General features: G+C 45.1%; 1 protein-coding gene across 3 annotated transcripts in view; it reads right to left on the bottom strand.

Moving 5' to 3' along the window:
- Positions 1–13,494, bottom strand: part of MAPKAP1 (MAPK associated protein 1) — a 92,576-nt gene that overhangs the window by 11,258 nt on the left and 67,824 nt on the right. For 2 of the 3 annotated variants that reach the window (XM_054083892.1, XM_009569548.2), the window contains exons 8-10: positions 13,251–13,358; positions 6,552–6,692; positions 1,514–1,651 (exon numbers count right to left, since the gene is read on the bottom strand). In XM_054083892.1, the coding sequence (XP_053939867.1) occupies positions 1,514–1,651; positions 6,552–6,692; positions 13,251–13,358 (387 nt within the window). The remainder of the gene's footprint in view (positions 1–1,513; positions 1,652–6,551; positions 6,693–13,250; positions 13,359–13,494) is intronic. The other variant, XM_009569549.2, reaches the window with a different exon arrangement.

Genomic DNA, 13,494 nt, shown 5'->3' with positions numbered 1-13,494 from the left:
CAGCATCCTCTCCAAAGTGACCAGGGTTCTTCATTCAACAGTCTTCAATGGGAGATATCACCCTCCCGCTGCTGGACGTTCTTTGGAAGTTGAAATTCTGTCCATTATTACACCCTAGGTTGGCAGGATTAGGATACAAATACAATGTCCTAGGGGAGCAGGTGCTGCCTCTGGGGCTGAAGAGCCCCATCCGCTGCAGGACACAGTTCTGGAGGTGTTCAAGGATCACCTGAAGGTCTCGGACTACTGTGCTGATGGGAGCGTGAGCTAGAAACCTCAGGTTTTGAGGCTAATTTTCAGATATGGTCCCATTTTGCAGGCAGAATTTTACCACAAGTGCTTGCATTTGAAATGAAATGTGGCTACAAACCCAGAAGTGTTAATACATTCACAAGCACAAAACTGCACCTTGAACTATAGAGACAGGCGTTACGCGTTTTGGACTGCCTGGTCATTAGGGAAGTCTCCTTCCCAAGGACCATGAAATCTTGCTGGAGAGACAGAAAAGGAAGACAATGACTGAAGTAAGAACGTGGAAGTAGGAAGGGGTAATGAAGGGGAGAAGGATGTAGTTCAATAATTGCTGATAAAATCTGTGGCAGCCATAAATTTACTCTTCCAAGAGATTCAACAGATCATTACCTCTGTAAATATGTATCACATAATTCTCCCTCTCTGTCACCTTGCAGATAAGTGCTTAATACTCAGCATCCCTGCCCTGCAAAAGCACAAGTGCAATAAAATTCATCTGAGCTTTTGAACTGCAGTTACTTTTTGATAGTAGACAGTTACATTTCGGCACCGTGGGGAGACATTGCCCAGTTCCCCCAGGGCCTATCTTGTGCTTTTTAAACCAAATTTTACAGATATAGACTCACATCACTCCACTGATATAACAAGCAAAAGCACTTGGCTTTTGACGCCGTGCTCTAACCCAGCAAGCTCCGGCCCCTTGCTGATGCCTGGCTGAACTGGGATGTTCAACCTGTGCTCCACTGGGCTGAGCCATCACTGCTGGCCGGTGCTTTCCTGAAACAGAACTCTCAGAGCTGCACGTTGCAATCCTGGTGACCCTGCAGCCGTGACTGAAGCAGATTTAGATTGTGCTGATCCTTACCGTATGTCTGAGATCCTCAACTGCACCTAAGAAATTGTTTAAAACCACACTGGATGTTAAGAAGCTCAAAACAACTGCAATTATATCAACATATTTGACTGCTGTGCTACCCGGCAAGAGAGCAGCCGGGCAAAGCTGGTGTTTCCCGGTTTGACACTGGGCAAGAAACGCTCTTAATGCTGCTGTTAGCTGTAAGCAGCACTAAAAGGACACCCATAAAATGTGTATCTGTTTATGTTGTGTGCTCTGTAACAGAATTCAGTCAGATTAAAAACATCCTATAATGAATAAAATACACCTACAGAAAGAAAAGGACACGGTAGCAATAATTCTTTGGACATGTAGCACATACAGGGAGGGAGAGGAGAGAGGACATAAATAAAAAGGACTACTCACTTGGGCTTTTTTCTTCCGCAAGGTCACAGGCACAGAGGAGTTCAGAATCGATTGAAATGGGTTTCTGCTTAATCCAAAACTTAGTGCTGGCCTTCTGATTAGTAACAGGGTCTATCTCCACCTTGTCTCCAGAAATACCTGAGATGAGAAAGAATAGAGAGCCACAATAGTGATCTGTTTAAGCGATTTCATATCAGCCGTTTGACATACTTTATAAATCTTAAATGGGATGAGAGTATATTGCCCTTCTGGGCGTTTTGAACACACAGAGGCTTTTGAAGCCTAAAGCAAATGGTTATCAAACTGCATTGATAATCTGCGTTTTATTCTCCTGCATAAACACCAACAAGAAAGAAATATCACAGGAAAAATTCTTCTCCACACGCACAGAGCTCTTCTGGAGGCAGCAGCTACGCGAGTGCAAGATTTATGAAAAGATACTGCTAGTTTTCCAATCACCACTGTTATATGGAATAGACGCTATCACACCCCGGCCCCGTTCCATCTCCCATAAAGCACAGACACTGCAGCCCCCGTACAACACTCCCCACAGCATCGCAGGGACGCTCTGCGTCACCCAGGCACCCACAGACAGAGACAGCAGTCCCACGGCCCCTGTGCATTTCCACACTGCTGGGGTTTCAAAGCCTGCTCTCAGGAGGCTGTGTTGGAAGCCAGCCGGGGGGTTGCATGGCTCCTGGCGCTGGTGCTGGGCCCTGCTTCGCCGGCCGGCCAGCACGGAGCTCCTGCAGCTCCTGCCCTGCGGCAGACCTTGCCTGAGCCAGGGCAAACTCCTCATCCCACCTCATCTGCTCCTGAAGTCCTGCGGGACGCTGCGTGGGTGGCTGCGGGCTAACTGCGTGAGGGAACTGGCTTGGGATGCTCACGGCCATTTCCAGGGGCATTCTCGCAGGACTGCAGAGCAAGAGCCCTGCTGCCCTGCTCTGACTAACGGCAGCTCCGTGTTCAGGAGCCATGGACACGACCAAGCAAACTTTCCGGGGCAATTTTTACACTGAGACATGCAGAGCCTTAAAAATAATCACAGTTCTTCAGTCACGAGCAATGGGTGAAGCTCACGAGGAAGTGCCAAAAGGAAGCAATGGAGGAAAAAGGTATTTAAATATCATTTAACTCTTGCGTCTCTGGAAAACCAGCAGGGACAACCTTCTCCCTCTGGAGGGCTTTGGCGATGATGCTTCCAAAAGCATTGTGCTCAGCGCATCTGACGCATTTGATGCACAAGAAAACCTGAAGGAGCCAATGACAAAACTTTTAAGAGATGTGACAAAATAAAGATGACCCACACATAATGACACTCCAAAATTAACTCAATTATTTCTTAAAACTGCAGAACGCGCAAACCATGCTTGTTTGTATTTTCTGTAACTAAAATCAAAGCATGCAGACACCAAGGAGCAGACGCTGACTGTGAGCTTCTCTCTGAGGTCTGTTCCACTAAGTACAAGGGTACCTTCATCTGAACCCTGCTATCATGATAGGTTATAACGCCACCAGCTACCTCCTCTGTCTATTAATCCAAAAATGTGCTTTGTCATTAAACATACGTCACATCAGAGAGATCACATTTCAATTAAGCATTGCATCAAGAGTCCAATTAACAGAAGGATTACTAGAACTCGGTACAGACTGATGCTGTATCTGGAGCCTGTTTTGTTCTGTAATTTAATTTTGGACAATGTATTTAAAATTGGGGTTATTATTTCACTGTAATTGTTAATGATGCAAATGGCATTTTCTGGAGTTTAAGGAAAATAATGTGAAGTTGATGGTAAAAGTTCTTATTTTCTCACTGAAAGGAGTCAAAGCAAGTTCTAAAAACACAGGTGCAAATTCTTTGTGTGTGAGGGTTGTTCCTTGTCCCTTCCTCTGTAAACGTCACCCTGGAAAATATCCTTAAAAGGTTTCACTCTATGGTCCTGCAACTTCCGAATTCAGTCAGTCAATATTGTTAATGCACCTGGTTAATTTGATAGGATTTGTCAGGTAACTCCACTGGAAAATTATATAAAACTGTTCCAGATGAACAGATGATAGTGACATGAATTAAAGTGATAGAACAATAGTGGAATATAAACCAGAAATGACACCCAAAGTGGCTGTTGATTTATTGCCATCCTGAGTTTGGTTCTGGGCTTCCATGTATATTAGTGCTACAAATCTGGGTCCATTTAGCAGAGCGCAGCTCATACATACATCACCGGCTCCTGCTCCAAGCCAAGGTCACTCCCCATTGCATCAATCTTTTCAGCAGAGGCTACTTCACCAAGCATGGATTTTGTAACCATCTCAGATGTAACAGCTTTCCTCCTCTTTCATCTTTTTTTTATCATGTAAAGTACACTGTAACTTCTATTATTTTTATCTGCAAATTGTTGCTGTATACTCCATCCATTATTGCTGTATCTCGACATCACCGGCTGAAGCTCACACACATCCAAAGAGCACGCTGACAAAAACGTTGTCTTTTTTCTGTTATTGTTCCACAATCTCTATGTGTTGAAACCTAAAATCAAACCAGCATTATGTACATGCCTCCTGCAGTCTTTGCACCGCAGCACAGATTAGTCATCCTCAAAACCCAAGCAAGAATGCTGCTTCTCCTATTTTTTTAATTAATTCATTTTATCAAAAGAAATGTCATCAATGCCTTAGTCCCGTAACGCTGCTCTGTTCTTGCCTCCTTTGTTGGGGTCTGCAGCCGGCTCCCTTCTCTGCAATCCCTGCCAGCAGTGCTTACCCAAGACAATGCACTCCTTTGAGTTTGCTAATGTGATACACAAGGAATGTGTCTTATTCCTTTGCAACATAGCAGAACCTCTGTAAAAACATGGAGAGCACTACAATGTGTGCATTACACTGTAATACGAGCTACAACACAAACCCTAGACCTTAAACCACTACAGCAAAGCTTTCACTGCAATAAAAGCCTCAGTCAAAGGTGCTCATTCTGCTTAGAGCCATTTCCCTACTGCTTTTTACTACCCAGACCTATGCACAATGTACAGCAGATCGAGCTGACTCCAACGTTTTCAGTAAACCTCGCCTCAAAGTCAATGATCAGCCTTCAAAACAGCTAAAACATCTCAAAAAGTACCAGCATGGAAACACTAATTCACAATCTGCTCCATGCAACAAATAAATGCCAATAAAGAACCTACTCAAATTCAATGTCTTCTGACATTGGAGTGAACTGCAGGGAGTGGAGATGAGCTACGCTCAGTGTGTTCTCCACCACTTCTGGGTTCTATCATACGTAACGTCCTTCCACAGGAAGGATGAGCAACTGGGATTTGCTCCCAAACCCCCAGGGATTCTTTCTGTGCACCCTTGGTACTGTGCTTCAGCTAGCCTGACTGCCCCTGTGCTCCTGCACAGCCGCTGACGCCGTCCATGCCGCCCACTGGAATGATGCTAGATTCTCGGGGTCCTCAAACTGCCGCTTCACTACTGCTGCTACCTAAAACCGACGGCAGAAAAAGGCTACAGAGAAAAGTCTTTGCAACTGGCTGCCACTGAACCGACACAGAGCAGCTCCCGAACCACGGTCACTGATGAGCAAGGGGAAAAAAAATCAAACATAGTTTTTTACATTTACAGTTGGGTGGAGCAGTCGGTCACTTGCGGAAGACAAACGCGTTAACATGAACCCGAGTAACACCTTGATGCTTACTTTAGCAGCATTGCTCTCCTAATATCTTAAAAACACTCAGGAGAAACCCCAGCAACAGACACTTCTTTTGACTTTATTTAGAGGTTTTGATGCGGTACGCCTGCCCAAACTTTGAACATCTCACTGGGGTTTTCTTTGATTTTTAAAAAGTAATGACATTATAAAATCCCACTGTCAATGTGCTGCCATCAAAAGCACACCCGGTCAGATCGTTATAGAAGGGAAATTTTATGGTCCTTACACTGCTGGACAGGGTCAGCTCCTCCACTGCTGCCCAAGTTAAGCCATTTGTTTCATTTAACAGCTCTTCTCCCTTAACCATTTATCTTTAGTGATCTGTCCTGACCTTTTCCAGCTCTCATTTCTGACACTTGCCAGACACAGTGAGTCAAACTTCACTGGAAGCAAACTATCGCACCCAGACGGTTTGCTCAAAAGCAGAAAACATGCCCAGCGCTGTCCTGCCTCAGCGCCAGCACATAAATCCTTCCTCAACAAGACAGTGCAAAATAAACTCAGAGAGCCTCGTCGGTAAAAATTTTAGAGACGTATACTTTTATACGAGCTTAAGGATGGAAGACTGAAGAGCCTGCAGTGACAGTAATACAGGACCCTGTTAGTTTAAATCTAACAATTCTACTGAATTCCAGAGAATAAGTGTATTTTGTAAACATGAAGGCACTTCATACTTTACTGCTGAATCATTTCTTTATGAAAGGTATTTGCAGGAATGGCACAGGTCACCTACCAATGCCTCATTAATCAAATTTTCACAATTTAAACACAAAGATAAAAAGCCATTCAATCATTTTTAAACAGTAATGGGGCTTTTATAATTCAAGATTCTGTCATCCCTTGGCCTTCAGGTTTTTAAAAGCATTCAGAAAGCTAATAAGGTCAATATAAAACCTTTAGAGAATGCTGGCTTTATTTTGTTCCACTTGGTAGTTAAAATCTTTCAGTCTCAAAGAAGGAAAAACACAATCACTCCTAATTTTGCACAGCCTCATTTAAAAATAACAAAACAGTTGGCAAGGAGCTTTCCATTAGGAAGCCTAGATTGAAAAAAAGAGACAAGGTCATTAAAAAATGGCCTTCTTTCAGAAGAAGCATGTGCTAGCTGATTGGGGATAATAAAAATACTCAAGTATGTTCAACTGAAAGCAGTTTTGTTTTAACTGCTGAAATGCTGGCAACGCTTCCAAGTGATGTGCTCCACAGCAAAATGGACCAACAGGGTAATGACTGCTGTGGAAATGTCTGCGATGGACAGTTAGCTATTAGACACGGCCAAAGGTTTGAACCGTTCCATTTTCCTGAGTGTTACAGCACAGATTGATTTACCTAACTGAACATCAGTGGTGAATCGAAGCCGATGGATCATGCTGACTTTGAAGGACTTGTAATGGTGGCTACTGAGCATGTCCTGAACTGTGGCTATATCGATCTGCGGGTCCTCCTCCGAGACCTCTTCTCCTCTTGAACCTGCAAAACAAGCCCACGACAACGAATGAGAGCGTTAAAACACAGCACGCGATGCAGCTAGCACGTACACAGACGGCTTTCTAAGAAAGCACAGAACGCTCCAGCCCATGGGAGGAGGAGATCCTCACCCTCCATCAAAGACAAAACCGCTAACTCACTAAGGGCATTACGACACACATTTGCAACCCTCATGAAGAGTGGTACAAGGTCCCAGCAGCAGGTTCTCCTGTCACAGGGACTGTAGAGATCCCTGGGGCTGAGCTGACCTGGTGGATCCCTGCCGGGATGCGCACAGCCTTGCCCCCTGAGAAGGAGCCTGGCGACGGGGTTTGTTCCCAGGCAGAATCTCCAGGCGCCACCCTTGACCCAGGCACCAGCACAGCTCTCCCACGTTCCAGCGTCCCCCACATGGGATGTGACGCTGGCAGCACTAGCAACACCTCGGGCACTCTCCTCTCAGCCCCGTGGTTAGGAATCTGCACTTTATTTACTGATTAGTATTCTCATTACTACCGCAGGTAGTGGCTTTATAAAAGGTAGCATCTCATTAAGCCAAAATGCCAATTACTGAAAAAATATAAGACATTTAAAGATTTTTTTACATTTTATGACATTGGATTAACACCAATTTAAACATTACTATAATGCTATATATAATTTTGCGCAGAGCAATTTCTATGCCAGCTGCTAATAAAGCATCTCAGCGCTAAATGCTCATTCAGACGCTGTTAGATAAAGTGGTATAAATATGTTTGAAAACTGATTTAGCTTCTTACAGAAGATACTGAGGAATGACACACTTTGTTTAATATCCCAGCTAATGTCGTCCTAAAAGCTGAATCAACCACCAGTTCGGGTACTGAATTTACTGCAGAAGATTAATGAAAACTTTCTATTTTGCTGAAATTTTAATAATGGGAAGATGAGATGATGGAATTTTAGTACAGGTCTTAAAGATCCAGCAAAGCAGGATCAGAACTCCAGACTTCTTTGTGTTAATCTTGTTCAAGACCTGCACAGTTGGATCCCTTTTCACGGGGTAATTTGGAGCTGCAGTTCACACTGTTTCCTTCCACGAGGAAAATTGTTGGGCTGGCGGCCACAAGCAGGACAAACGTAGGTTAGAGAAGACAAACCCCACCCGAGCATGGAGCACTTTTCCTGATGGCTGGAAGCATTCCCAGCTCTATCTGTTAATTCGGTAACAAACGTCACTGCTGCTGATCAGTGCCTTTCATGTCTGTATCACAGTAAGGTTAGCGCTTGCTGTTGGATGAGTCAAACCACATGCTGAGAGCAAAAGTAGGAGGTTCACATTTCACATAAGCTTTCTGCCCTGCGCGCAGAAGACGGGCAAGAGCAGCGCCTGCTCCTTGCTGCTCCCAACATGGCTTCCTGACACGCAACCGGGCACCGTCCCCTGGGGAAGGGGGACAGCGAAGGGTTAAGCTACAAATTGGGCTGTGCCATTCGACTTGAAAGAATTCCAAAAATCAAATGAAACAGTCTAAATGTGAATTTATGCAGAGCCATCTTAACACTGCAACCACTCTATGCTGCGGAATGACAAGATAAATTGTAATGGCTCCTTCAGAGACATTACAATGCATTTTGCCAAAGACCCCTGTGTTAATGTCTCTATACCGCGGATTATCATAATGTATCATGTCAAACCCTTGGGCTGCGGCACTTCAGAGATACACCCAGATATGTCAAACTTTTTGGTGCACTTAACAGCATCTTGAAACAGAAGAGCATGACAGTGCCTGCAAACAGAGCAGAGGGTGGCAGTGGCACCGCTGTCCCGCCGTCGGAGCGACCTGGGACCCTCTTCCCATGACAGAACCCATGCGCTGCCCGCTCGGCCCTGGCAGCAGCTCCCAGCCCCTCAGGCAGCCCTGTCTCCACAGCACAACAGCACGGCGTGTTGGGATGTGAGCCGCGGCACGGCAGGACCAGGCGGTTACACCCGGGTATTGCCCTGCCGCTGGCTGCATGGAAGCCATTAGTGCTGCCCCTAACGAAGCCCCGCTCTGCGATTCAGAGCAGCCGCCTCCTCCAAGCCATTTCTGGCAGCGGGTGCGCTGTGCACGGCCTGCTGCCTCCTCCCAGCGCCTGGCTGGGCTGGAGTGGCGGGTGCTGAGACCCTCAGCTCTGTGCCACGGGCAGCATCGGACACAGCAGGGCGTTAAACACAGCACTATACGTGAAGAAGCGTTCACGCCAACAGCAGACTGCACAAGTAGCGACAGGAAATTCAGAAGTAACACAAAGAATGGCAACATAGAACCATAGAATCACTGCGGTTGGAAAAGATCTCCAAGATCATCCAGTCTAACCGCAGTTCAACCCCACCGTGCCTGCTAAACCGCGTCCCAAAGTGTCAGGTCTACATGTGTTTTGAACACCTCCAGGGATATTAACATCATTCCCACACCTCCTACAAAATGTTCTTAAAACACCTCACAATATCAAGACTCAGGATGCTCTGCAGACACTGCTGCCTTTGTATTCCCAGCCTCCCTGCCTGGCCTTGAACTGCCTGGCCTCACTGTCCACACTGAGTTCTGGCAAAGTAGGGACACTACGTGCTGACTTTACACGGCTGTTGTGAAGCTGAGTCTTCTCAGATTTCACACATCCAAATTAAAAGTCTTAGAAAGAAAATTAGCAGCCTGCCAGCTCATATCCAGGGGAAAAGTCTGTCACTGTAACTAAAAACATGAGCGCCGTGTCAATGTTCAAACTGCAGGAGCATTAACTGCCGCAGCCGGAGCAGACGAACAGTGGGATTTTGCTCTGGAAGCCTTTCAGATCCTCTGTGTGCCGGTAACCTCTGCTGACTTTGTTTTATGAAGCTCTGTGAATGGATTCAGGTTTACAGAATTTCTACAGTTGCTGCTCTTGGGAGAGCAGCCAGGAACTCCACCATCAAAACAGATCATCTGTCTAAGGATGGCAAGGCACGCAGACCCCTGAGGGCGCAGCAGATAATAGCAGGAATATCGGTAACAACAGAGAGAAATGCCCTGCAGGGAAAAACCTGACTGCAGAACTTGGCATATTGCTCTTACCCCGCAGCTCGGCGAGGATGTCTGCGTGGCTGCCGGTGCTCCACAGCGGAGGGAGAGCATTCTCCACCCGCTGATTGGGGGAAAAAGCATGAAAATATTTTCCACGTGCAAGTAGCTGTGAATAAACCTGTCAAATATTTACAGGCCTGTCAGGGTGTTTGTAATGGAGATCACAGCGTGGCTTTCAAACATAAAAGCTTCTGCTTGGGAAGACAATCAAGTGAAGTGGATGCTCCAGGTCTATGATTTAGCCCATGCCAACCCGGCGATACGGCTCTGGTGGCAGAGACCACTCCACCCTGGGAGGAAGGGATTCCTGTTCCAGAAACAAACTCTGTCACAGAACAACAGAGACCCGAGTTGCGATGACCCCTGCATGTTTTCCATACAGTCTACCCAGTTAAAGAGTTATTCTGTGAACGAAAAAGTGAAAGAAACTGGAGTCAGGTGCGGGATGGACAAGGCAGAAGATGAGCACCTGCACAAAGGGCAAAGCATGGCTGCAAGGGTGGCACTTGCCTTAGCTTGGGTTAGGGGTTTAATTATCGGAGAAGCAGGGTAGGAGAATCCACAAAAGGAAAAGAAGGGACGAGAGGAAGCTGGTGCTTTTGTGCTGCCATCCCCAAGCTGGGGGAGAGCAATGCGTGGCCCAGCTGAACAGTGGTTCCCCTCACCTCCCGGTCCCGGCACTGCCACGTGCTGGCAGCCTCCCGCCCCATCAGTGAGCAGGGCAGAGCAAGGCTGGTGCTCAGGCTGCCAGCGGGGAGCTCCAATCAGAAGCTACAACAAGACGCCTCACCCCAAAGGGACTCCTGCAAGCACTCAGGGACAGATAAAAATGACACATCCATAATATCGGAATATTGAAATGCTGTACGCACCCTACTCAAGCGCAAAAGAATCCGTATTTCCTTGATAAAACAACAAAATATAAAGTTAACTGCGTTGCAAAAATGTCCCTTATTGCTTTAATGTACTGGTATATTGCTTAATGAAAGTTCTTAATTGTAATACAATTAATTACACACACAGAGTCCCCAATTACATTTTCCAATAAGACATTGGCTTTGGTACAGGTCTAAAGGCACTAAACCAATTTTAATATATTAAGACCAATTTCCCTTGAATACTAATTACTATCTAATGATAAAATGAGAAAGAGGAACTTTCCAGAAGTAAGATGGCAAGAATAAAACTAAATTAGCCATGAATAGTTCACTACTACACATAAAAGCATTTCACATTACAAAGTGCAGGCTTTTAGTTTAAAGATAAATCTTAGGGTGAGTTCCAAAGTTCTGCGTACTGGAAGCAGTTCATTAGTTTGAATGCTTTTGGTAAATGCTGGGTAGATAGGGGTTTCTCCATATGTATTTCTTAAAAATGGAAAGGTTTCTGATTCATTTAATACCCTGAAATATAAACTCTCTATTTGTCCCTGGGAACCTGGCAGCTATTTCACTAGCAGATGTTTGGCATCACACACACACATATATATATATAAAAATGAAAAGGAGACTCTGTAGAGCGCATTTAAAAATAATAACAGATTTTGTCCTGACTGGCATGCCTGAGCTAAAAATATTTTAAATTAAACAAAACCCAAAAATGAGTATTTAATGTTGATTTTTCAAGCTATTGTTTCATTAGTAGCAAACTCTGTCAATATTTCTACTCTAATGTCACACCAAAAGGTAGCCCCCTAAGCACTAAAAGAATTTCTTATTGTGTTCGGGGTAACTGGGCTCTGTGTGGTGCAGGAATGATGACTGATCTCATCCACTGCACTGTCCTTGAACATCTCCGCATGCAGAGTTAACTGCATGGGTGTTTCACATCCACCCAGGGCAGGGATGACGGAAGATCACGTTAAATTCACCCACATTTTGGGGGAGAAACCATAAGCCGAAGATTTCTCCTGCATTCCTTATTCAAGTTTGGTACCAGTTCAGAAAACATGCAATAACAGCACAGCAGAAAAGGGACAGAATTCATGTCAGCATTTATTATTTTGCCGAGATTGCTGTCAGCCTTGACCAGCCTAACGCAGCGACTTGTTCTTGAACTCCACAGAGTCAAAGAGCCTCTTTGCCTTCGCTTTTCTGTGTTCCAAGAGCGGGCTGACAAACCCAAGACCCATGAATGGCACAAAAAACCAGAACCTACTGATGTGATTCTGCCGGAGCTGGAGAGGACGGGGCTGCAGCAGCACCAGGAGCTCAGGGAGCTCCGGAAGCCTCGGGGTCCAACTCAGGGCACTCACATTACGGGAAAATCACCTTCCCAGCAGGAGGTCCAGATCACTAAGAGTGATCTGGTAGACTTAGTACTGACTACCTTTCCTCATGCGATGCGCAGTGCCCCTGCTACCCTCTACCACATTCCCTCCTACAGCTTCTTAGAACTACATTATGGAGAAATGAACCAGGAGCACCAAGAATATTCTGGAAGCAAATCCCACTCTATGAAGAACAGCAGCCAAAACTCAATCTTCAGCTCCAGCAGTGCCGTACCCCAGAGCTCGCTGCGCTGTGCTCACCTCTGCTGTTTCTGAGATGGGTGCAGAGCCGACTGCTCAGCCCTGGAATTACGAGTTACTTTGGGGATGCTCTGTTGTCATTCTAAGATATGATATGAAATGCTATAGCCAAAAAGTATAAATGAAAGGTCTAATCTTTGTAAAGAAAGAAAAAACTCTTCTCCTTGAAACAGGCTCTTACAGTGACTGCACCAAACACACCAAGCGTGGTCTTGGCTGAGAGTGTGAATGCTGCTGGTTTCCTCATCAGTATAACCAACAGCTTTATAGCTGAATTAAAATGGAATGAAAAAAAAAACCCCAAACTGAAAGCATGACTGTTGGAAAGAATGAACAACGGACCACGATGCTAGGGAGGACAAACACAAATCAATGTTAAATGGGTTTTTTAAATGTTTCATATAATTCCTTGCAAATAAATAAATCAGGAAAGACCATTAGGAACATTAAACCAGTAACAGAATAAAAATATCTGAGCATAGCTGGAGAGAAGATTATTTGCCTAGCACTTTGAAAATCATCACACAGCTCTAGTGATATCTGTATGGTTAATTTCTTTAAATTCTATTAGCAAGAAATCAGCACCTCTAACAGCCACACTGACACGGCAGAATAAACCGTGGGCCAACTGCTTCATCCACCAAGCAATTCCTGCAACAGAAAACGTTCCATTTTCAGGCTTTTCAGGGTTGGTCATAACTTTACAGGAGTTTAACAGAAAAAGATTAATCATGAAGTGATAAACAGGATGCAGACTATTTACTAGGAGGTATGAAATCCATCATTTTCCTCTGGAATATTGTTTTGGCACAACTGAAAAGTGCCTCAGGAAAGAGAGTCTCGTCAAAACTTACTTGCCCAGACAGTGCAGCTTGTATTCCAAAAGACATCACTTATGTGAGGTTAAGCAGTTTACAAGAGCAAAAGTGAAAAGGGGAAACATACTGTTCTCCCGGACAAGGCAGAATTCCAAAGTGCTCTGGCTCTCCAAGGTACAGTCTAAATCTACTGGGACATTAGGTTCACTCTGCTTCTCCAGCCGATACTGAGGACCTGAAACATAAAGTAACTCATAAAATCATCTGTTTTCTAACAAAGCAATGGCTTATCACGTTCAGCTAACACGAGATCGCTCGCACCCTCGACACACAGCAGGTGGAGGTTTGTGCTTCAGAGCCAAAGAGGCTCT

This window comes from Cuculus canorus, chromosome 19 (genome assembly GCF_017976375.1).
Source record: "Cuculus canorus isolate bCucCan1 chromosome 19, bCucCan1.pri, whole genome shotgun sequence".
In the NCBI taxonomy this organism is placed as follows: Eukaryota; Metazoa; Chordata; class Aves; order Cuculiformes; family Cuculidae; genus Cuculus; species Cuculus canorus.
The sequence above is the reverse complement of the archived record's forward strand: the minus strand, read 5'-3'. Positions and strand labels throughout refer to the sequence as shown.